The 26,521-nt window shown below is 43.8% G+C and overlaps 1 protein-coding gene across 1 annotated transcript in view; it reads right to left on the bottom strand.

Moving 5' to 3' along the window:
- The window catches only part of prex1 (phosphatidylinositol-3,4,5-trisphosphate-dependent Rac exchange factor 1), a 108,217-nt gene that overhangs the window by 19,672 nt on the left and 62,024 nt on the right, over positions 1-26,521 (bottom strand). Inside the window, exons 13-24 of the mRNA XM_045696038.2 lie at positions 24,766-24,815; positions 16,896-16,971; positions 16,678-16,750; positions 10,593-10,738; positions 8,135-8,227; positions 6,579-6,727; positions 6,347-6,432; positions 4,932-5,065; positions 2,365-2,479; positions 2,074-2,252; positions 1,659-1,820; positions 1,049-1,259 (exon numbers count right to left, since the gene is read on the bottom strand). Of these exons, the coding sequence (XP_045551994.1) occupies positions 1,049-1,259; positions 1,659-1,820; positions 2,074-2,252; positions 2,365-2,479; positions 4,932-5,065; positions 6,347-6,432; positions 6,579-6,727; positions 8,135-8,227; positions 10,593-10,738; positions 16,678-16,750; positions 16,896-16,971; positions 24,766-24,815 (1,474 nt within the window). The remainder of the gene's footprint in view (positions 1-1,048; positions 1,260-1,658; positions 1,821-2,073; positions 2,253-2,364; positions 2,480-4,931; positions 5,066-6,346; positions 6,433-6,578; positions 6,728-8,134; positions 8,228-10,592; positions 10,739-16,677; positions 16,751-16,895; positions 16,972-24,765; positions 24,816-26,521) is intronic.

Raw genomic sequence — 26,521 nt, 5'->3', positions numbered from 1 at the left:
TCTTTATCCTGTCTCCTCCCCTTCATCTACACTGATTGAAGTGGATTTAACAAGTGACATCAATAAGGGATCATAGCTGTCACCTGGATTCACCTGGTCAGTCTGTCATTCTACATGTTTTGTATAGTCAGTGTATAATGTTCTATTTCATTCTGTGGATGGGCCCCGAGGGCTACACCTGTTAAGATCTCTCACTCCCTCGCTCTCTCTGACTCTATAACCGTCTCTGTCCTTTGTCTGTTTATCGCACGCTCACTTTCTCTCACTCTCTCTGTCCCTCGCGCGTTGTCCCTTGACCTAACAACGTCTACAGTAAAGTAATCTAATGATACCCATCTCTTCATCACCCTCTTCCTCTCTGGAGGATATCCCACCCTTGGTGCCTTGGAGGGCCCGCTCTGGTGACATCACTCATCCCCCACAGAGAAGACGGCTACACGTGACAGTGTGGGGGGTGGAAGGAGGGTCGCCTGAGGCTAATGGAGGTTTTTAATGGGCAACCGACGGGTACAATTAGTGGTGGGATTACAACTACATTACTGCTAATGTACTGTGGGAATTGTCCCGATATACGGCTCAAGGTTAACAAGGTTTGATTCATCCCGAGAGGTCATAAAGTTCTGCACAATGGGATTTAATTGGTCAGAGAGGGTAATTAGTTGAAATGATCTCTTTGTTTGAAGCCTTAAAAGGCTAGCAGCGTAATGTTGGCTATTGTTGGTAAAACTCAAATGTGATTTGACTTACACAAAAAAACTGAACTTAGGCATTGATATGATTCCAACTGGGCTCTATTGTCGTATTTGCGTGCTGTACTTCTCAATGTGTAAGCAAAAGGTATGTGTTTGTGTCTCAGTTCACACATGCACGTGCGTCTTATGCGTCCATGTGTACACACACACACACACACACACACACACACACACACACACACACACACACACACACACACACACACACACACACACACACACACACACACACACACACACACACACACACACACACACACACACACACACACACACACACCGTCTGCACGCCCCACCTTGGTCGGGGTCCAGGCCGAAGAAGGAGTTCTTGCGTCCAAAGCGGATGCTGAAGGCCCTGCCAGTGGCCGTGGTGGTCTTGGGGTAAGATACCTGCATCAGGTTGACGTGGCAGTTGGTGGGCACAAAGTCCATGCAGCCCAGTGGGTGAGGCCGCACACCCGCCTGCTTGAACGTGGGACACGCCTTGTTCCTCAGCTCCTGGGCAAACTGAAAACAATCACACACACACAACGAAGGAGAATGAAATTGGTACCTTTACCGCTATAACATAATGATGGTTCAATACTCACTGCTGATATGTGTATGTTGTCTGTGTGAGTGGGGTGTAGTTGGCGCTGAATTACTGAAGTGGGGTGTGTGTGTGTGTGTGTGTGTGTGTGTGTGTGTGTGTGTGTGTGTGTGTGTGTGTGTGTGTGTGGGTGGTGTAGTTGGTGCTGAATTACTGGGGTGGGGGGTGTGTGTGTGCGCGCGAGCGTGTATGCTTGGGGAAGGGAGGGAGAGAGTGAGTGTGCGTGTACAAAAGAGTTGAAGACAAGCGGCAAGCAGTCCGTGTTTGTAGCTGCTCTTGCACTACATATGGGGCTATGAGAGAGAGGGATCCTGTACCTGCTGGTAGCTGCTGATTCGTCGGCGGATACTCTCCAGCTTGGTGTCACAGATGTTCCTGAACTCAAACTGAGGCATGGACACCACGCGGTCGCTCTGTGAGATCAGCTGGCTGCAGTTGCGCACAAAATGGCTGTCGTCACCGGCAAAGGCCTCCAGGATCTGACAGGTGAAAACGAATGTTTTAAGTCATGGAATTAAACAACATGTAACTTGGGAAGCATGCACTCCCATTGTTTTCTGTCATAAATGCTAACGAGTCGTGGCTGTGGCTATGAACAGAAACCCACAGTGCCAATGCTAGAAGAACACAACAACAATATGTATGTATTGTGGCCAACCTGCTCCAGCAGTAAACCACAAACTGCTGAGCAGTGTTACCATGCTAATGCTAACAACAACAATGGACATGTACTTTGGCGGTGAGGCTGAAGCAGCCCTTGGGCTCCACCATCTTCTCCAGGACGTGGCTCTTGATGCCGGCCGTGCTGACGTACTCGTACACCACGCCATGCTCCAGGTGCACGTTGTCAACCATCATGCTCACCAGAGGCACAGAGTCATCAGACATGGACAGCGTGCTCAGGCTATAGTCTGGACGAGACACAAAACACAGGACGCTTGAGTACACACCTGTTATCGGATAGATGGACAGAGACAAACCCACACATACGAACCCACAGTGAGGTAGTATACACTACTGTACCTGTTCCATTCCTGGCATTCTCCTCCTCTGTCTCTGAGCCATTCTCTGCTGGGCAGGCCCTGAACGATCCCCTGTCCTCCTCAACATCCTCAAATGCCCGATACACCCACTGACACTTATAGGACACAGAGAGGGACACACCGGAGTCAAACATTGGTGTGTGTTTCTGTACATGCCATCATACAGTTTACTTAAGTATTCAGACCCGAGTAGATACTTTGTAGAAGCACCTTTGGCGACCATTACAGCTTTGAGTCATCTTGGGAAAGGGGGATACCTAGTCAGTTGTCCAACTGAATGTATTCAACTGAAATGCGTCTTCCTCATTTAACCCAACCACTCTGAATCAGAGAGGTGCAGGGGGCTGCCTTAATCGACATCCACGTCTTCGGCGCCCAGTGGGTTAACTGCCTTGCTCAGGGGCAGAACGACAGATTTTAACCTTGTCAGCGCGGGGATTTGATCCAGCAACCTTTCAGTTACTGGCCCAACGCTCTAACCACTAGGCTACCTGCCACCTTGGGTATGTCTATCGGCTTTGCACATCTGGATTTGGGAATTTTTCTCCAATTCTTTCTTGCAGATTTTCTGAAGCTCTGTTAAGTTAGATTGTGAGCGGCAGTGAACAGTAATCTTCAAGTCTTTCCACAGATTTTCAATGGGATTCAATTCTGGGCTTTGGCTGAGCCACTCAAGGACTTCCACATTCTTGTTCTGAAGCCATTCCAGTGTTGCTTTCACTGTATGCTTGGGGTCACTGTCCTGTTGGAATGTAAATCTTCATTTACACTCAATGATTTGCCTGTATTGTTTCCTCTATCCTTACCAGTCTTCCAGTCCCTACCGCTGAAATGCATTCCGATAGCATGATGCTGCCACCACCAAGTTTCACGGTAGGGATGGGGTTAGACTGGTGATAAGCTGGGCCTGGTTTTCTCCAGACATAGCGCTTTGCATTCAGGCCAAAGAGTTAACATTTTGTCTCATCAGACCACAGAATCTTTTGCCTTACGCTCTCAGAATATTTCACGTGCCTTTTCGCAAACTCCAGGCATGCTGTCATGTGCCTTTTTCTCTGGAGTGCCAGAGAAAAAAGGCACCGTTTGGCCACTCTCCCAATGAAGCCCAGATTGGTGAAGTGCTGTAGAAACTGTTCTCCCATCTCAGACAAGGAATGCTGTAGTTTTGTCAGAGTGGTCATTGGGTTCTTGGTCACCTCCCTGACCAAGGTCCTTCTTGGCTGGTTGCTCACTTTGGTTGGACAGCCAGCTCTAGGCAAAGTCTGGGTAGTTACATATTTTTTCAATTTCCCAATGATGGAGACCACTGTGCTCTTGGAAGCTTTCTACACAGTAGAAATTGTTTTAAACTCTTCCCCAGATATATGCCTCATCACAATTCTATCTCGGAGATCTACAGACATTTCCTTGGACTTCATGGTATAGTTTCTGCTCTGACGTGCACTGTCAACTGTGGGACCCTCTAAATCATGTCCGAACAATTGAATTGGCCACAATAGACTCCAATCAAGTAGAAGTGACATCTCAAGGATGGTCAAAGGAAATTAGATGCACCTGAGCTCAATTTGGAGTGTCATAGCAAAGGGGTGGGAATACTTATGTAAATTAGGGATCAATAAATCTGCAAAAATGTAAAAGAAATATATGTTTACACGTTCTCATTATGGGTTATTGTGTGTAGATGGGTGAGATAAAACAATGTTTTAATCCATTTTGAATTCAGGCTGTAACACAACAAAATGAATAAATCAAGGAGTATGAATACTTTCTGAAGGCACTGTATATGCATATTTTCTCATAGAACATGGCACTGGTTCAGGAAACACACTGGCAATTAACCAGCTGTGTGAATGAACTAACAGAGACGTTAAGACGTGGTCCAAACAGAGCAGCTCTGAGGAGATTTGACTGGGCAAGAGCTGTGGGGATAGGACAAGAGAATCCAGGGTAAACATCAACAAAGCAGGGGATTGGATAGGAGAAGAGGAGCAAGAGTAAATATCAACACATCACCTAATAAAAAAGCACCACAGTACTGTACATCCTGCTGGGTCCCAAGCTGGATAAAGCCAAAACACAGTATTTGAGGCAGTAGGAAAAGAAAAACAAGAGGGGAAAGAGGTCTACTAGCAGAAGACTGAAACTGAGAATGAGGAAGAACCCTAGTTGTGACGCAACAAATAAAAATAAAACCTTGCATGTGACACTGTAGAAGTGAACACACTAGTTCGGTGCAAAAACATATTGACACTGGTAGAAAAGTAGCAATGGTTTAAAGCTCTTTTTAAAGCTACATTAGGCTATGTCAGTGTTCTCCAATCCAATCCTGGCGCTTAGGCACTTGATTCAACTCATCATCAAGCTTTTGATAAGTGGAATCAGGTATGTTAGTGATAAGGTAAAAATAAATAAAAAATTGCACACCTTTGGGTCCCCAGAACCAGGATTGGGAAAGAATGGGCCATGCCTTTGTGGTTCAATCTCACCATGTCCGAACATTTGTTTCCCCTAACATTATGCAGACAATGGAAGTGCCAGGTCTCTCACCATGTCGGGGTGTTCCTGCTGGGAGGACGTGAAGTGCTCCAGGACCTCCTGGTAGTCACTGAGGTTCATGCTGTTGCCGTTCACCTTCAGGATACACTGACCTGGCTGGAGGCCCGCTGCCGCCGCCTCCGACCCTGAAATCACACAGGGGTCAGGGATCACATTTGGATATGCCGCAGGGTCGTCCCTGCGGCATATGACATGACATATGACATATAACAATGTCATTGTAGTCGCAATGCGGTCATACTTTGTCACATCCCCCCAACAAAAATTCTACAAATTGTTGTAATATACTGTAAGTGCAATGCATCATTTTTTACAATCTAGTCCTTCATGTAAATATGTATTTTATTCAATGTAACCTCCATTCAATTAGGACATCCCATTGAAATGAAGAATCTGTTCATTAGAGAAGACCTATCCAAGGCCATCATCCTCAAAGAAAGAGATATGCACACGTGAAGACATACATGGGTGCAATAACTTCAAATAACTCCTGGTAACACATTAGCTGTGCACTAAACAGATACTCCTGTCCCATTTTAAAATACCAGGCCTAGCATCCCTTTCCCTGTCATCCACCTCACACAGAGCACCCAACGCCATAACTTCAGTTTAGCAGCAACCCCTCCCAGCCGTCAAGTAGGGCCCTGATTTAGGAGATGAGAGAGCGCCTGGAGAGTCTGACATCATTCAGAGACAACTCATATGGGGTCGGTAGCTGGAAGGAACCCCACACTCCGCAGCCTGCGTGCGTGTGTGTCCTCATCCCTGGATGCTACAGAAAGGAGTCGGCCATTTTCTCCTACCTCCTCTTCCAGCTGTTTTACACATTTGGACCAATCTCTCGCTCGCAACTCGATAGTCATAAATCCTCCCCCCCTCTTCTTTCGCTTCTTCTTTTTATATGATATAAACATCTGCCTAGCAGGCAGTGTACCGGGGGAATGTGGCCCAGGTGGTTGTATTAACAAAGAGGAGTGAAGTTGTGTGTGTGTGTGTGTGTGTGTGTGTGTGTGTGTGTGTGTGTGTGTGTGTGTGTGTGTGTGTGTGTGTGTGTGTGTGTGTGTAGGGGGGAGCACCGTCTTTTAGGATTTTAACTTTGAGCCCTAGCGAACATGTGGTCCTAAAAAGCAGAGTCTCAGTAAAAGGGAACTGAAGCTGACAGGTGCATGGCTGGAAGGTAACGTTACCTCATCCTATAATTTAAAGACAGGTTTCTGGCATGTATACCAACATTCCAGGTTCCCTCCCATAAACGGTCTATTAACGGACAAGACGTGACTAAATCACTAGCTATTTAACATACAATGCCGTACATATTTCCTGTGTGTGGTGTCACGTCCAATGAGTGAACCCCGAGACTCAAGGTCACATTCAGAGAGCGCCAATCGAAGCGGGTTGTTACTCACCTTTCCTTACTGCGTGTACATGAGGTGGGGCGGAGCCACAGAGTTTGAAGGACAGGGGATCTGGAGTGTCTGGAACCTTCACGATCCTAAATCAACAAGGGAGTGAATCAGAGACTGGCCAAACACTGAGCCTGTGTGTCTAGTCAAGTGTGTGTGTGTGTGTGTGTGTGAAATGAAATTGGGTATGTGTATACGTGTGTGTCCATGCTTGTACTACTATACTGTAACTCACTCCTTGGCCTTGGTGTTGACCAGCAGGCGTAAGGAGCGGCGGATGCAGAAGGCCTGGTTGATCATGGTCTCCACCTCCTGGAAGGGCCTGAGGAACACCAGGTCCTCGTTGATGGTGAAGATCTTCCTGCCCGCCTGCAGCCCCGCCATCTGGAGAGGGAGGACGGAGTGGAAACAACATCGGTGAAGCGTCCGGATAGGTTGTCTCATCATTTCATGCTAGATCAGCGGCCATTTTGCTTTGCAGATGTAAAATTGCTTGCGAACAATTTCACCAGATTTTGCTTATAAAACCTGGTTAAATAATGGGAAAAAGCCTTCAGGTGAAATCTTAATGATAAAAATAAATAAAATAAATGCTAATGAAGAAGGGAAGGTCAACGATATGAGCTTTGCACATCTGCCCGCCATTTGCGGGGCATTAATGCATTTTGAACTGTGATGGGTTTTGCGTGCATGTGTCTGGTCACGTCGTGAGAATAATGCATCCTCTATATCCTCTCTGGCTAGCCCAGGACCCAGATCCGCTTGGCTTTGGTTGCCTGCGGGGTTGGCTTTGGAGGACAGACCAGAATAGGGACAGCCAGGCATAGTGGCCCTCTGAGTGTGTGTGTGTGTGTGTGTGTGTGTGTGTGTGTGTGTGTGTGTGTGTGTGTGTGTGTGTGTGTGCGCTTGTTTGGTATTCTCCCCCTGACCCTCCTGGAGTCCCTGGCTCTCCCAGGGTTTTTCACTGGGCCCTGTGAATCAGCTGAGCCTCATTCACAATGCTGGCACGCACGCACGCACACACACACACACACACACACACACACACGCTCTGTGTCAGCCAGGACCGAACTAAACTGGCACTGTCTGGAGCGGAGAAGCAGAGGCGATAGAGGTGGATGAGGAGTGAGATGGAGGGGACAGGGAACAAGGGAGGGGAGAAAGACCGTAAAGGACAGTTAGGGAGGGAGTGCAGTAAGGCTGTTTCCCCTTCACTCAGAGATCCCCAGTCGTTGTTCCAATCCCAACACTAGTTCCTCTGATTCAACCAATCAACAAGATACCAAGACCCTGATTAGTTGAGTCAGGAAAGAGGAGAGAGAGAGAGAGTAGAGATAGAAGGCTGTCCTCCCATGAGGCTGCAGGCAGAAAGACAGATGGAAACGTGTGCAGGCGCATACATACACACACACGTAAGCACACACACACACACACACACACACACACACACACACACACACACACACACACACACACACACACACACACACACACACACACACACACACACACACACACACACACACACACACACACACACACACACACACACACACACACACACAGAGCTGGGATGTCGTGTTGTGGCGTGTGGTGGCATTGAGGAGAATGTGATCAGGCATGTCTAATGTAATACGGCTGATCTGATCCCCACACTGAGAATAGATGCCCTGAGGAGAGTGACAGAACCACCAGTGCCTGAATCACTGGGACTAATGGACTCTGTCAGTGAGAAGGAAGAAGCACAGAAGTGTGTGTGTGTGTGTGTGTGTGTGTCTGTAGACTCCTCACCTCGGCGTGAGAGCCCCTGGTGACAGACTTCACCACGATGGCCTTGTTCTTCTCCTCGATTTCAAAGCCGTAGTCCTCCTCCTCAGGGTGGATCTGTGGGGAGAGAAACAAACACAACGTCGACCAAGGAGCTTAGAAGGCATTGATTGACATGGACTAACTCATTTATCCATTGGGCGAAAATGAAGGAACCGACAAAATCCAGACTTTTTCTCTGGCAATCACTGTGCAGGTCAATGACAACCGAATGACACAATGGCAATGAACAGACCTGGGTGAAATGCATACGTCACATGTGGGTTTATTTGGGACGATTCCATTACCGGGCACTAACAATCGCACGGTGGGGTTATCTCCCTACTGCAGAGTTGTGATAAGATGGCTATCACTAACGCCCGTCTGAGGAGACTGCTAAAAGGAGAAAGACAAAACAATGGGCACTGCAGCATCAAGGAGCAGTGTGTGTGTGTGTGCGCCGGTCTATCACTTCAGTCATGGCTGTAGGGACTGGGAAGGATTAGCATTTGAGCTAATCATCAGGGCTGGGGCGTCTCCGAGCAAAATAAAAATCGTCTACTTCCTCGTTCGTTCTGCTGACGAAACGCTAGGAAAAAGCTAATGCACTTATGTTAGCTGGACACAATGTAACTCGATGTAGCTCCCAGTTTCCCGCCCTTTTCTGAGGTGGGTTTGACCTTTGACTCTCATTCTTCTAGCACCTGTTGGCGAATGTCACGGTGGAGAGGAGAGTCGCGCGGTGTTGATGCATCGATCAAGAGAGAGACCGAGAGCGCGAGAGGAAGGGACTGAGAGAGAGAAACAGGGTGAGCGAGAGAACATTAGATGAAGAGAAACTAATATAGAAAGAGTGACAGAGGGAGAGAGAACGTGAGAAGGAGAGAGAGAGAGAGAGAGAGAGAGAGGAGAATGTGAGAAGGAGAGAGAGAATGTGAGAAGGAGAGAGAGTGAGAGGGAGGGAAGGGAGAGAGTGGAGAGAGAGAGAATGTGAGGAGAGATGGAGAGTTGGGGAGCCACATAGGCAAGGCGGTCTCAGACACACACAAAATCGACACAGTCAAACAGAGACAACGCCATGTTCCTTTCTGCCGTGGACGCTACTTTTCAAATAATGAGACAGCTTTTCTTCAGAGTGCTTGAGGGGGGGGGGGGGGGGGTCACTTTATGGCAACAAACACGTCCAATCAAGGGTGAGATGGTTAAAGGTCATAGAGACATTTCTGGCAGGCCTTTGGAGAGCTTTGTAATTAGCCTCTTCACACACAGTAGGGGGGTAAATCAAGTCTAACTGCAGCTCACGCATGGAAGCATGTACGTGATGGTTCCTCTCAAGGAACATCTTCTTCAAAAAGTCTCCACAACGTCCTCCTACGCATTTCAGCCCAACTCATGAGCGTTTGTGGGTGTCCGATACGTGACATTCCTTACATATTGTCGATTATATTTATTTCTTAGCCTTTTAGCGTTCTAACGGAACAAATGTTAGCGATTGTTTCAGTTTGACTACGAGCAAACCATCTGATGAGCCATCAAAGCAACGGATCTCATCAGTTTAAAATGTTTCTTCCTGATGCTCGCCTCCTATGAGACCTCCACACACACACACACACACACACACACACACACACACACACACACACACACACACACACACACACACACACACACACACACACACACACACACACACACACACACACACACACACCCCCCCCCCCCGATTTCTAAAACACAACTGCCATTAATACGCTGTTGGATCAGAAGGACTTCAAAGCCCCGTCTCGTCTTCAAAGGCGTGAGGAGGAGATGTTTTGAGCTGCAACAGCCACGGGGGATGAGACATCTTCAAGTGCTCTCTGAGACCCACATCCAGATGTGGTTCACGCCATCACGTGTACGCACAGGCCTTGTGGAGCGGAGGACAGGACATGGCTGTTTCCAAATCATGCCCAGACCTTTGGGGAAGTCAAAAACCTGGTCCTCTAAATAACACTGCGTGGTAGCTTATTGGTACAGCAGTGGATAAACCATGCAATGAATTACTGGCAAATAATTCTGTATAGTGCTGTCATGATCATACACAGATGCAGGTGTTCATTTACGTGCGAGTGTGTGTTCATGCCTGTGTTTACTTACGTTCATGCGTGTGTGTGTGTACTGTATAATGTTCATGCATGTAAGTGTGTGTGTACATTCATGTGTGTATGTGTGTATACGTTTGTGAGTGTTCATGTGTGTGTGGGTGTACATGTTCGTGTGTGTGTACATTCGTGTGTGTGTGTTTGTGTGTGTGTGTTTACACGTTCCTGTGTGTATGTGTGTGTGTGTGTGTGTGTGTGTGTGTGTGTGTGTGTGTGTGTGTGTTTACACGTTCCTGTGTGTGTGTATATATGCGTGTGTGTCTGTGTATACGTTCATGTGTGTGTGTAACCACGCTCACCACCAGGGACTTGGCCAGGATGTTCTCAATGAGCTTGAAGTCATTGCGTTGCAGCTGCTTGCTCTTGGAACTCGTGCCCTCCATCTCCTCGTCGGCATAGAAACGGAAGAACTGCGATTCGTCTTTGAACTCACTCTTCTCCAGGACTGTGAGAAAGAAAGGGAAAAGAAAAGAGAGAAGTGGTGAGCTGAAGAGAAATGTGGGTCACAGCAGCTTCAAGTAAAGTCTGCTCTGAAAAGGAATGGCAGCCTATTCCCTATGTAGTGCACTACCACTGGTGAAAAATAGGGCTATATATATAAAAGTAATAACCCTTAGTCACCTACTTGGACATTCATTCACCGTCAAGTGACTAGCTGCTAATTCAACACAGTTCGGGGTGAAATACTTGCTTAAGAGTTGCAATGTGTGTGTTATATAATTTCCTAGGATATACCAAGGAAATGCCAGTGGAAACATTACCATCAATTCCTTCACTCAGGTAACCCAACCCCACTGTCATTCATCAGAAAGGGACGGTGTGTGTGTGTGTGGTGTGTGTGTGTGTGTGTGTGTGTGTGTGTGTGTGTGTGTGTGTGGGGGGGGGGATAGCCATGTTGGAAGGACACTCTGTTCTCCTGTCTGATCCTGTCCGTCTCAATCTTTCCATGAAAACAGCTTCACCAGTTTTCCCATGACTAGACAGAGCACTGTGCACTTGGAGTCTGATGCCATGTTATTGTATCGAGCCAACAGTGGTCGATGGTGGCTGTGACAGGTGTCAGTCTGTCTACCTGTCTGTCTCTCTGTCAGAGTGAAGGGTTGTAAAGAACAGTGGTATCTGGGGTAAAGGTACACAGCTGTATGGGAGACCATCTGGTAGGCCAAGCGGAACAACATCAGTCAAACGGATCTGTGCTGCACACACACACACACACACACACACACACACACACACACACACACACACACACACACACACACACACACACACACACACACACACACACACACACACACAGTCTGCCACTATGCCAAAACAATTAAGCCTAGGGGGCATTTCCAATCGGTCAGACGGTGAATCCTTTGAATACCACCTAGTCAAGTCTGTCAAGAAACTCCCAATACACACACATACCCAGTCCACAGAGAGAGACACACGTACACTACCACTGACGCTAAATGTCCCATTGAAATTGGTGACTGCTGTTATGAGTGTGAATTAAATTGGGGAAGTGAATACCACAGGAAAGCTCTGAACCCTTTAATAGGGTCTATTACTTATAGCGGTGTTCCCCTGCTATTACATAAAGCATCTTATAGCGGTGTTCCCCTGCTATTACATAAAGCATCTTATAGCGGTGTTCCCCTGCTATTACATAAAGCATCTTATAGCGGTGTTCCCCTGCTATTACATAAAGCATCTTATAGCGGTGTTCCCCTGCTATTACATAAAGCATCTTATAGCGGTGTTCCCCTGCTATTACATAAAGCATCTTATAGCGGTGTTCCCCTGCTATTACATAAAGCATCTTATAGCGGTGTTCCCCTGCTATTACATAAAGCAGACAATGTTGATGTTGGACTGCAGCCTTTCATTGTATGAAGCTTTGCAGGGCACTTGCGACCCGCCTAAGATTCAATATTTAGGAGAAACGCTGCGTTGCTTGACGTACAGTACTGAGAGCGAGAGAGAGAGAGACGGGAGAGAAAGGAGAATGATACAGGGACTGAGAGCACGTGCACGAGAGAAATAGAGGAAGAGAGAAAGGGGACGAAAGGAAAAGGGACAGAGAGAATGTGCTTCCGAGGAAGTTGGTGAAAGAGAGAGGTTAAGAGAAAGAATACAGACATACTGACTAAGCTGAGGCATGTGAAGGGATAGCTGAGGTGGGAAGAGACATGCTATGCACTCAGCAGGCAGAGAAGAGACGTGTGAACTTGAAAAGGAGAACTAGCCAGTAGATGGCATCGGGAGGTGTGTCTGTGTGTGTGTGTGTGTGTGTCAATACTGTATTAGTGTGTGTGTGAGATTGTGTGTGTCTACTAAACTCAGCAAAAAAACGAAACGTCCCTTTTTCAGGACCCTGTCTTTCAAAGATAAATCGTAAAAATCCCCAAAACTTCACAGATCTTCATTGTAAAGGTTTTAAATACTGTTTCCCATGCTTGTTCAATGAACCATACACAATTAATGTTACATGCACCTGTGGAACTGTCGTTAAGATACTAGCAGCTTACAGACGATAGGCAATTAAGGTCACAGTTATGAAAACTTAGGACACTAAAGAGGCCTTTCTACTGACTCTGAAAAACACCAAAAGAAAGATGCCCATGGTCCCTGCTCATCTGCGTGAACGTGCCTTAGGCATGCTGCAAGGAGGCATGAGCACTGCAGATGTGGCCAGGGCAATAAATTGCAATGTCCGTACTGTGAGACGCCTAAGACAGCGCTACAGGGAGACAGGACGGACAGCTGATCGTCCTCGCAGTGGCAGACTACGTGTAACACCACCTGCACAGGATGGGTACATCCGAACATCACACCTGCGGGACAGGTAAAGGACGGCAACAACAACTGCCCGAGTTACACCAGGAACGCACAATCCCTCCATCAGTGCTCAGACTGTCTGCAATAGGCTGAGAGAGGCTGGACTGAGGGCTTGCAGGCCTGTTGTAAGGTAGGTCCTCACCAGACATCACTGGCAACAAACGTTGCCTATGGGCACAAACCAACCGTCGCTGGACCAGACAGGACTGGCAAAAAGTGCTCTTCACTGACGAGTCGCGGTTTTGTCTCTCTAGAGGTGATGGTCGGATTTTCGTTTATCGTCAAATTAATGAGCATTACACTGATGCCTGTACTCTGGAGCGGGATCGATTTGAAGGTGTAGGGTCCGTCATAGTCTGGGGCGGTGTGTCACAGCATCATCGGACTTAGCTTGTCGTCATTGCAGGCAATCTCAACGCTGTGCGTTACAGGGAAAACATCCTCCTCCTTCATGTGGTACCCTTCCTGCAGGCTCATCCTGACATGACCCTCCAGCATGACAATGCCACCAGCCATACTGCTCGTTGTGTGTGTGATTTCCTGCAAGACAGGAATGTCAGTGTTCTGCCATGGCCAGCGAAGTGCCCGGATCTCAATCCCATTGAGCACGTCTGGGACCTGTTGGATCGGAGGGTGAGGGCTAGGGCCATTCCCCCTAGAAATGTCTGGGAACTTGCAGATGCCTTGGTGGAAGAGTGGGGTAACATCTCACAGCAAGAACTGGCAAATCTTGTGCAGGTCATGAGGAGGAAACGCACTGCAGTACTTAATGAAGCTGGTGGCCACACCAGATACTGACTGTTACTTTTGATTTTGACCCCCCCTTTGTTCAGGGACACATTATTGCATTTCTGTTAGTCACATGTCTGTGGAACTTGTTCAGTTTATGTCTCAGTTGTTGAATCTTGTTACATTCATACAAATATTTACACATGTTAAGTTTGCTGAAAATAAACGCAGTTGACAGTGAGAGGACGTTTCTTTTTTTGCTGAGTTTATAAGTGTGTGTGTGTATATGCATAGGACGTATAGTAGATTGTGCTGGTTTGAGGGTGTTCTAAGATCACAAGGATATAGCTAGCAAGCTATGGAAAGTCTAGCCTAGTTCAATCAGAATGAGCCTTGGACTCACTATTGTTTCACTGGTGAGCAGAACATTCAGTCAGCCTGGTTAAATCTAAGGAAGACCTTTAAGAGTGTTCCATGGTTCAATTCTGCGACCCAGACTGAACGTGGAAATGCCAAGGAACACTGCAAATACTGTTGATGTTGACAACAGAGTGTGGTCTGATTGTGGTTTATGGTCATCAAACTTGACTCTATTGTATGGATGTGGGAAAACCTACAGTCATGGCCAAAAGTTTTGAGAATGACACAAATATGAATTTCCACAAAGTTTGCTGCTTCAGTGTCTTTAGATATTTTTGTCAGATGTTACTATGAAATAGTGAAGTATAATTACAAGAATTTCACAAGTGTCAAAGGCTTTTATTGACAATTACATGACGTTGATGCAAAGAGTCAATATTTGCAGTGTTGACCCTTCTTTTTCAAGACCTCTGCAATCCGCCCTGGCATGCTGTCAATTAACTTCTGGGCCACATCCTGACTGATGGCAGCCCATTCTTGCATAATCAATGCTTGGAGTTTGTCAGAATTTGTGGGGTTTTGTTTGTCCACCCACCTCGAGGATTGACCACAAGTTCTCAATGGGATTAAGGTCTGGGGAGTTTCCTGGCCATGGACCCAAAATATCAATGTTTTGTTCCCTGAGCCACTTAGTTATCACTTTTGCCTTATGGCAAGGTGCTCCATCATGCTGGAAAAGGCATTGTTCATCACCAAACTGTTCCTGGATGGTTGGGAGAAGTTGGTACCATTCTTTATTCATGGCTGTGTTCTTAGGCAAAATTGTGAGTGAGCCCACTCCCTTGGCTGAGAAGCAACCCCACACATGAATGGTCTCAGGATGCTTTACTGTTGGCATGACACAGGACTGATGGTAGCGCTCACCTTGTCTTCTCCGGACAAGCTTTTATCCGGATGCCCCAAACAATCGGAAAGGGGATTCGTCAGAGAAAATGACTTTACCCCAATCCTCAGCAGTCCAATCCCTGTACCTTTTGCAGAATATCAGTCTGTTCCTGATGTATTTCCTGGAGAGAAGTGGCTTCTTTGCTGCCCTTCTTGACACCAGGCCATCCTCCAAAAGTCTTTGCCTCACTGTGCATGTAGATGCAGTCACACCTGCCTGCTGCTATTCCCGAGCAAGCTCTGTACTGGTGGTGCCCCGATCCTGCAGCTGAATCAACATTAGGAGACGGTCCTGGTGATCGCTGGACTTTTTTGGGCACCCTGAAGCCTTCTTCACAACAATTGAACCGCTCTCCTTGAAGTTCTTGATGATCCGATAAATGGTTGATTTAGGTGCAATCTTACTGGCAGCAATATCCTTGCCTGTGAAGCCCTTTTTGTGCAAAGCAATGATGACGGCACGTGTTTCCTTGCAGGTAACCATGGTTGACAGAAAAACAATTATTCCAAGCACCACCCTCCTTTTGAAGCTTCCAGTCTGTTATTGGAACTCAATCAGCATGACAGAGTGATCTCCAGCCTTGTCCTCGTCAACACTCACACCTGTGTTAACGAGAAAATCACTGACATGATGTCAGCTGGTCCTTTTGTAGCAGTGCTGAAATGCAGTGGAAATGTTTTTGGGGGATTCAGTTCATTTGCATGGTAAAGAGGGACTTTGCAATTAATTGCAATTCATCTTATCACTCTTCATAACATTCTGGAGTATATGCAAATTGCCATCATACAAACTGAGGCAGCAGACTTTGTGAAAATTAATATTTGTGTCATTCTAAAAACTTTTGGCCACAACTGTACATGTACTGACTGACTGTCATAAATTGGGAAAGTCCTAACTTCCATTTTGGTTGAATTTTCACTTCATCAATGCATGATTAAGTGAGAATTTGACATTAGTGGAAGTTAGGGTTCGTCCCAAAGTGAATAGGAACACCTTTCAAGTGGCAGTTACAGTATGACACAGTTAGGAAAAATATAATGCAATATCGAGTGTTACTGGTTTATAAGAAAACAACCGTACAGGAATGACAACTGACACCTACTGTATGAGGAATGAAATGGTTCATGTTATGTTTTGATTATAACCGAATAACAGGGAGTATTATTATGTACTCTGGCAAAAATCGTGATCAGAGAAACACTTGAACCCAAGCAGCAGAAACTTCATGCAAAAGTGGTAAAATCAGGACTAGTTTTGCAGACCCAATTTTCCCTTGTGGTTGTAAAAGCATTGTAGCATGGTGTGTGTGTGTGTGTGTGTGTGTGTGTGTACAGTGTAACACGTGTTGTCATAAATGAATTCTATGAAATGATGTTACGGTCCCTGACCATCGGCTCAGGGGAATATAAGCCTGATGAAAAATGTTATGCAATATCCCTGATGTACTGTATGTCATTCAGTCACGGAACACATGACGTGTGTAACACATGGAACACGTGACGCGTGTGTGCTGCACTGACCATGGTGCATGAAGCCATTGTTGCACAGTCCAACTCCCAACGTCACCGCATCCTCACGTGTGGAACAGTCACCCTGGGAAACAGAATGGAGGTACAAATCAAACATGTCACCTGCTTAGCTTTGTTTTTTTCACATCTTAGACACAGTGGGGAGTGCTGCTGCGGCCGCCATTCCAGTGTGCGTGTTGCGTGTGCTCCCGTGTGTGTTTACACTGTACCTGTGACAGAAGCCAGTCAACCAGTTTGCTGGCAGGCACCACAGACTTGAAGGTTTTTAAATGGTGGTCTCTGTCCCTGCAAGGTAGAATGAGACGGCGGGAATAAGGATATGGTTTCAAAGCAAAATCCATCAAAAACACATTCAAGCAAGCAGGTGCACACAAAACACGTTTCCCAGAACCTTAAAGATGTTATTAAATGACATGAAGGAAATGACATTATGCCTTATAGAAACATTTTTTTTTGTTGGTGTAAAATAACTTTATTAACTAAAATAGGAATAACTTGCACCACCACCATTTTCTATTCAGAGACATTATAAAATACATCATATAAAACAGTTATGATTTCCGCATCAAAGCCTATACAATTACAGGTTTGGAACTCTAGTTCAACCTGAGGTGGTGGTTGTGTTTTAGCAGAAGTCCCTAAGCAAACTGACTTCATGTAACAGCACATTGTCTTTACTCATTTTCCTCACATTTTAAAATGCTGTGAGCCATTTGGATAGCAACATAACTAAATATTCACGAGTCAAGACATCCAGACAGAGCACAATTCAAACTATTTCCAACATGTAGAAAGGGAGCTGAGCGATCATGGAGTGCATAGGCTATGGCAGAAAAACAAGAAACGTCTTCAAAAATACGTTTGCTTCGTTTTCTGTTTTCCTTCGACAAGGCATATTCTGTATTATTTGTGTCTGTTAACAATGTTATGGCAATGATAAAAATAAATAAAGTCTGTCACATATAAAACCAAAATACCCTTTAAAATGAAAGCTTCAGATATGTGCAGTAGCTTTAAAAATGTTCAAGAAATTGTAAACTTCCTAGAGTATGAATCTTGAAAGTCAGATCGACATGTCGGATTGTATGCTGCCAGCTATCATCATTTGTGCTTTTTGTCTTTCATATGTTGTCATTCATTTCTCTCATTTGGTTCTTTCTTTCCACATTAGGATAGTACACTGTACAAAACATTAGGAACACCTGCTCTTTCCACGACAGACTGACCAGGTGAAAGCTATGACCCCTTATTGATATCACTTGTTACATCCACTTCAATCAGTGTAGATGAAGGGGAGGAGACAGGTTAAAGAAGGATTTTTAAGCCTTGCGACAGTTGAGACAGATTGTGTATGTGTGCCATTCAGAGGGTGAATGGGCAAGACAAAAGACTGAAGTGTCTTTGAACGGGGTATGGCAGTAGGTGCCAGGCGCACTAGCTTGAGTGTGTCAAGAACCACAACACTGCTGGGTTTTTCACACTCAACAGTTTCCCGTGTGTATCAAGAATGGTCCACCACCCAAGGACATCCAGCAAACTTGACACAATGGAGGGAAGCTCTGGAGTAAACATGACACCTTGTAGGGTCCATGCCCTGACAAATTGAGGCAGTTCTGAGGGTAAAAGAGGGTGCAACTCAATATTAGGTGTTCCAAAAAGTTTTGTACAAGACGGAGAGATTAAGAGGTTGTAGGGCGCACAGAGGGAAGTACAAGTGGTGGGGGTGTTGCAGCACCCACTGATAAATTGAAATAACTTTGCCCAAAATTACATTACTCCTGTCTGAACGGACATGAATAAAACTATTCAAAATACTACACCAGAGAGCATCATTTAGCGGTGGATTAAATTGGATCACAAGTACTTACAGTCGGGAAGATCACAATATGGGCAGCACGCGCGCCAAATGTAGAACAGCTTGTTGCGTTGTGGCCATAGATATAATCCATAGAAGGATTTTAGAACCTCTAACCCTGGCACTTTGACTGTTAAACTCAAGGGTACACTATCAATGGCTGCCAGTCCTGACTTGAATGAGAACTGCCATCTATGGATTATATTTCTATGGTTGGTTGCGGCGGTCAGTTTGCCTTTCACAAATTTCAAAATACAAAACCACAAGAAATGCGTAGGCCTACTAGAAGACTAATCTGTCTGTAGAAGCCCCCCAAGCAAGTTCCAAGCAAATCTCAACTTTTGAGCGATTCTGAGCGAACAGCACTGTTTTTCAAAGTAGCTTATCTTGAGATATTGGCACGAGCCAGTGTTACTGAAAAGTTTATTTTGCAGCCTACTGTAGCCTATACTATACACTCAGTTGTAGTTTATTATGTACACCACCCAGTTCACAAAAATGGTTCTCTGTTCTTGCCATAATATGGACTTGGTCTTTTACCAAATAGGGCTATCCTCTGTATACCACCCCTACCTTGTCACAACACAATCGATTGGCTAAATTCCACTATTTAACCTTTAACAAGACACACCTATTGGTTGAGAGAATTCCAAGAGTGTGCAAAGCTGTCATCAAAGGCAAAAGGTGGCAACTTTAAAGAATTTCAATTTCAAAATACATTGTGATTTGTTTAACACTTTTTTGGTTAATACATGATTTCATTGTGTTATTAGTTTTGAGGTCTTCATTATTCTACAATGTAGAAAATAGTAAAAATAAAGAAAAACCCTTGAATGAGTAAGTGTGTCCAAACTTTTGACTGGTACTGTAGGTGTACAGAAGGAGGCTAATTTGTTATTTTTTTCTATCAGAATATTTTTGATAAAGATATAAATTATATTGTTTGATTATAGGAGTAACTCTGGTAGACCTAAAACACTCTTCCTCACCTTCACAAAAGTTTCTAAACTTTATTAGGGTAATATCTAAAGTAAGTCAAGCCACTGTTTACAGGGAAAATACAAGCAGGATTTTATATCACGGCAAACACAACATTACAGTAGGAACCTAATTTGACCAAAGAAAATTGCTCAACAAAATGAAACAAAACACTGGTTTAAACCTTCACCCCCCAAAAAATGTTACAGGCTATATTGCAGCAATTACCAAGAAAGCAGTTACCAATGATATTTATTTTACAAAAGGCCTACTTAGAACGTATCTTAAAATAAATACGGAGCACACAATTTAAAAAAAAGACAGATTGAACTTTATTTAGCCAACAGAATAAAACAAAACACGTTTTGCCCAGAATAATAACAATGATATACAATAATAATAATAACTAAAATGATTATAAATACTACAAAAAATTATAGTGTAAAATTGCATCCTCCCTGAATAGCGAGATGCACAGTAGCCTGAATTTGGCCATTTATGTGGTCCCAAAAAATATTCTGCTAATGTCGATCATGTGAATGACTAGAATTACATGAAATACGTTTATAAAAGGCAAATAAATCTTAAAGAACTGTCTGCTCAACTGAATTCCACTACGCAAATGTGATTATAGATGCATGCAATGCTTTATTATAAAGGGGATTCCAGCACCCCCAACTCTAAACATATTTTCACGGCTATGAAGACAATTGCTTAGCTCTACAAAATTGTCCAACCTCAGCTCTTTCTACTGTGTCTGATCTCCCAATGCTGAGCCTTTCAACTGCTCAACTACTAAGGATTGAGTGACTGACTGTCTTATTGTCTACAGTACTGCACACACACAGCTTTTGTTTTCACTTGTCTGCACAGAGACCATTCAACTTGCAGAGGAGGCTGTTTTAATGCCATTAAAATCAGTAGGAGAGGAGAGGCAGCCAGGGAGACCCCTGATCAGATCCCCACAGTGCCACAGCCAGAACTCTTACGCTGTACTGTGAGAGACACACATTAAAAAGGCTCCATGAATGGAAGTGGTGACGAGATAAGCGTCAATATTGCAGATAGATTTTTGGTTCCATAAAACTAATTGTTTTCATAAGTTCACATTTTTTTCAACCCTACAACCCCTCCCCTGAAACTAACTGACAACAATAAATCTTCTACTGTTACTTACGGCTACTTTCCCTCACGTATACAGTACACCAAGTATAATGGAGGCTTTAAGAGAGATGTGATGCCTTCATATTTAAATCGTTTTAACCCTCCAAACTCGTTCATTGTACAAATATGCCCATTTAACTTTAACTGGTTAAAAAGGATTCTCCTGGAGCGGGTAGAGCCATTAATAAAATATGTAAACTGCAATATCACTAGGGAATTAATCAGTACAACTTTCCACTAGATGGACAATTGTTTTCCTCTCCATGGTTTCAAGATCCTATCTAATTTTGCCACATTTTCAATCGAAGTTAATAGTTGCAAGATCGATAAACTTTTCCTGGATATGTACACCAAGCACATCAACTTCACCATCCACCCATTTAATCGGGAGACCACAGAGACAGTTGAAGTCGGAAGTTTACATACAGCTTAGCCAACTACATTTAAACTCAGTTTTTCACAATTCCTGACATTTAATCCCAGTAAAAATTCCCTGTTTTAGGTCAGTTAGGATAATCACTTTATTTTAGGAATGTGAAATGTCAGAATAATAGTAGAGATAATTATTTATTTAAGCTTTTATTTCTTTCATCACATTCCCAGTGGGTCAGAAGTTTACATACACTCAATTAGTATTTGGTAGCATTGCCTTTAAATTGTTTAACTTTGGTCAAACGTTTCAGGTAGCCTTCCACAAGCTTCCCATATTAAGTTGGGTGAATTTTGGCCCATTCCTCCTGACAGAGCTGGTGTAACTGAGTTAGGTTTGTAGGCCTCCTTGCTTGCACATGCTTTTTCAGTTCTGCCCACAAATTTTCTATAGGATTGAGGTCAGGGCTTTGTGATGGCCACTCCAATACCTTGATTTTGATGTCCTTAAGCCACTTTGGAAGTATGCTTGGGGTCATTGTCCATTTAGAAGACCCATTTGCGACCAAGCTTTAACTTCCGGACTGATGTTTTGAGATGTTGCTTCAATATATCCACATAATTTCTCTTCCTCATGATGCCATCTGTTTTGTGAAGTGCACCAGTCCCTCCTGCAGCAAAGCACCCCCACAACATGATGCTGCCACCCCCGTGCTTCACGGTTGGGATGGTGTTCTTCGGCTTGCAAGCCTCCCCCTTTTTCCTCCAAACATAACGATGGTCATTATGACCAAATTGTTCTATTTTTGTTTCATCAGACCAGAGGACATTTCTCCAAAAAGTACCATCTTTGTCCCCATGTGCAGTTGCAAACCGTAGTCTGACTTTTTTATGGCAGTTTTGGAGCAGTGGCTTCGACCTTGCTGAGCAGCCTTTCAGGTTGTCGATATAGGACTTGTTTTACTGTGGATATAGACACTTCTGTACCGGTTTCCTCCAGCATCTTCACAAGGTCCTTTGCTGTTGTTCTGGGATTGATTTGCACCATTCGCACCAAAGTACATTCATCTCTAGGAGATAGAACGCGTCTCCTTCCTGAGTGGTATGATGGCTGCATGGTCCAATGGTGTTTATACTTGTGTACTATTGTTTGTACAGATTAACGTGGTACCTTCAGGCGTTTGGAAATTGCTCCCAAGGATGAACCAGACTTGTGGAGGTCTACAATTTGTTTTCTGAGGTCTTGGCTGATTTCTTTTGATTTTCCCATGATGTCAAGCAGAGGCACTGAGTTTGAAGGTAGGCCTTGAAATACATCCACAGGTACACCTCCAATTCACTCAAATGATGTCAATTAGCCTATCAGAACCTTCTAAAGCCATGACATCATTTTCTGGAATTTTCCAAGCTGTTTAAAGGCACAGTCAATTTAGTGTATGTAAACTTCTGACCCACTGGAATTGTGATACAGTGAATTATAAGTGAAATCATTTGTCTGTAAACAATTGTTGGAAAAATGTATTGTGTCATACACAAAGTAGATGTCCTAACCGACTTGCCAAAACTATAGTTTGTTAACAAGAAATTTGTGGAGTGGTTGAAAAACGAGTTTTAATGACTCCAACCTAAGTGTATGTATGTAAACTTCCGACTTCAACTGTAGTAGTACACTTATCATAGTTGGGTTTTAGTCCAGAGAAACTAGAGAATTCATCCAGTTCCCCAATAAGGCCCTTCAGGTTTGAAGATTTAGGACTCAAATGAAAACTTGAATCATCGGCATACATTGATACTTTTCTCTGTACTCCATACATTTTTTGGCCCTTAAAATGTTATATCATTAGATTTTTATAGTTATCAGTTCAATGGCCATAATAAATATTGCAACCTTGTTTTACGCCTCTTGACAATTTAAAGTTCTCAGAGAACTTACGTTTTTTTATTTTATTTTACATGACTTTTACCCATTTTATGAGAGATAATCCAAAACTGAAAAAAATCCAGGCACTTAAAGATTCTAGACATACTGTATCGAAGGCCTTCTCTGAGAAGTAACCTTTTTTTTTTTACATAGGATTGTTTTACATGACTTTTACCCATCTTATCAGAGATTCTCCAAAGTTGGAAAAATACAGGCACATTAAGATTCTAGACATACCGTATCAAAGGATTCTCAAAATCTGCTATAAAAATGATTCCTGGTTTTCTTGTATTTTCATAGTTTTCAATTACTTCTAGTAGTTGTCTCCAGTATATCTTCCCTTTAAGAATCGCATCTGATTGTTATGAATAATGTCCGGTAATGTCCTTGTCCTTTTATGCTTGAATTTCATTTTCAACACAAAAGTGTTGTGTGAAAGCTCAGTCAGTGGGTGTACTAACAGTGACATTTCTTTCGAGTTGGTGTGAACTTCTAGAGAATGGCTGCCTGAATTGCATAGGAGATGGTAAAGGTTGCTCCCTAGACACTGATTTAGGGTCAGGTATTTCTTCATCCCCCTAAGGTTAAGGTTAGGATTTGGGGTAGAGAAATAAAGATAGCTTTTTGTCACATAAATCTGTAGTTAGCGGTAACTCCTACCATCTAAACTAGGCTCTTGTAGAGGAAGAAGATAAGCGAATCAGGAAGCTCTGAAAATAAATTGGATGGTTGGATCACGTGAACGGCGGAACGTTTGGAGAATATTGTCATTGCGCTTGCCTGTGAATCTCAATGTGGTGTATAGGTACAGGGTGTATCTTTACTGCCCTACTGTATGAATGATGACACGTTGACCCAAATGGGATATTAAATGAGTGTGAGGTGCTTTGTCACTCACAGGTACTACAATGAACATACAGCTGCAGGGTCCTGTTCAGTCGGTCACACTGTTGCAAAATGTTTTGCAATGGAAAACAAAAATCTGTGTCCTTAATTAAAACCTTGATCCTTGCACGACCCAGTTAACGATAGCCATTCAGAACTGGCAGACTGGTAATCACAAAATTACATTGCAAATACCAAACGGGTCCAACAGTGTTCGCAAATACCAAACAGGTCCAACAGTGTTCGCAAATACCAAACAGGTCCAACAGTGTTACATAATGTGAGAGTGGCAGGCCGACATACTTTTATCAGTGTGATTTTTTCCAAACCCCTGATGTTTTGTCTGAGATGACAGGACGCCCTGGCGACAACAATCAGTGCCCCAGAGCAAAAGGGAAAGGCGGTGGCACTGTCTTGATTTGCTTGACAATTGTAGTGCTACTGGTGAAGGTGACTTGTGAGGTAAAACTAAGATTGATGGAGTGCTGTGTTTGTCAAGGGAGGTGGGACGGGAGAGTAAATGAGTGTGTGGGTTGGGTGTGCGTGCTTATTATGTACTTCAACAAAAATAATGTTAAATAAATTTGTCTGACTCAGCAAGGCCGACGTTTAGGTTTGCTTACACGCGACAGCCGACCTGTCAGAACTGTCTACGAAACTTCAAACTGGCAACTCCACGCTGAATGCTGACACATTAACCCACAGCAGCAGAGCAGAACGAGATGGGGACGGTTGCCAGATTAGGCGCGGGGAGGGAAAGGTGTGAATGGCAGCAGCACTCATGTTTGTTCAGCCATTCATAGATGGCGGTGTGGGCTGAATGTGAATCCTTTATGAATATGCATACACATGCACCTGGACAGATGGGGGGAGGAGGAGAAAGAGGGGGAGGAGGAGGGATACCTACTTGACAACAGGGGTGAACAGGCTGTGCAGGCGACAGTAGAGCCTCACACCCTACGGGAAGAAGAGAGAGAACGAGTTTTGATTCACTGTATCCTCAACGGGAAAGCCTCAAACTCAGGGGCAATTCCACAATAAAGAAAAACCCTGGAATGAGTAGGTGTGTCCAAACTTTTGACTGGTACTGTAATTCAAATGTTTTCTTAGTCTCCCATTGACGTCAATGCATGACTATGTGACCATTTTACTTAAGAGGCAGTTAGGATTAACCCAGAGATAGCAAAAGCAGAAGCAGTTCTGTAGTATGTCGGCTAGAGACACCTGCCGGAAGCTGACTTCTTAAAAAGGGACAATCTGCAATTAGTACATACATTTTTGGACTTTTAAATTAATGATATATAGCCATTGATTCTTGAATAATATAGCTTTTGAATGCCTAATAAACTTAGTTCAACTGTCTTATCATCATAACCCAACATATAAGTGTTTCACACCATTGTTTGTAAATAATGCAAAAGTAAACAAAAACTGTTTAGCTTCAAAACATGGTTTTGGATACAAACTACCATTTTGATCTCAAGTGCATCCATAGCGTGATCTATACATTTGAGAGTGGTTACATTTCTCTAGCCCCATCCCTTAGCTGTTTACCAATTTAAGTGGCGGGATGGCAGTTTTGTTGTTTTTCTAATTGCAGATTGCCCCTTTGAAGTGAAAGTTCACACAAAAAAAATGTGGGTCAGTCAGATATGTTCAGACATCAAAAGTATCACTAAGCTCAATTTAATTTAAAATTAGATAATTCAGGATTCCACATTTTTCTCATAGGATTTGAAGTGAAAGTTCACACAAACATTTTTTGGGTCAGTCAGATATGTTCAGACATCAAAAGTATCACTAAGCTCAATTTAATTTAAAATTAGATAATTCAGGATTCCAAATTTTTCTCATAGGATTTGAAGTAGAATTGACCCCAACCCTCATATATACTTTCTGAAGGCACTGTATTCACACCCCTTGACTTTTTCCACATTTTGTTGTGTTACAGGCTGAATTAAAATGGATTAAATTGAGATATTTTTGTCACTGGCCTACACACAATACCCCATAATGTCAAAGTGGAAATATGTTAAGACATTTCATTAAAAATGAAAAGCTGAAATGTCTAGAGTCAATAAGTATATAACCACTTCGTTATGGCAAGCCTAAATAAGTTCAGAAGTCAAAATGTGCTTAACAAGTCACATAATTTGCATGGACTCTGTGTGCAATAATAGTGTTTAACATTAATTTTGAATGACTACCTCATCTCTGTACCCCACACAATATCTGTAAGGTCCCTCAGTCGAGCAGTGAATTTCAATTCAACCACAAAGACCAGGGAGGTTTTCCAATGCCTTGTAAAGAAGTAGATGGGTAAAAAACAAACACTGAATATCCCTTTGAGCATGGTGAAGTTATTAATTACAGTTGGGATGGTGTATTAAAACATCCAGTCACTACAAAGATACAGGCGTCCTTCCTAACTCAGTTGCTGGAGAGGAAGGAAACGGCTCAGGGATTTCACCATGAGGCCAATGGTGACTAAAACAGTTGCTCAAAGTTGAATGGCTGTGATTGGGGAAAACTGAGGATAGATCAATAACATTGAAGTTACTACACAATATTAACCTAATTGACAGAGTGAAAAGAAGGCACTTATATTCCAAAACATGTATCCTGTTTGCAACAAGGCACTAAAGTAATGCTGCAAAATAAAA

The sequence above is a fragment of the Salmo salar genome, chromosome 15 (assembly GCF_965601325.2).
Source record: "Salmo salar chromosome 15, fSalSal1, whole genome shotgun sequence".
Lineage (NCBI taxonomy): Eukaryota > Metazoa > Chordata > Actinopteri > Salmoniformes > Salmonidae > Salmo > Salmo salar.
This window is presented reverse-complemented; position numbering and strand designations above follow the sequence as displayed.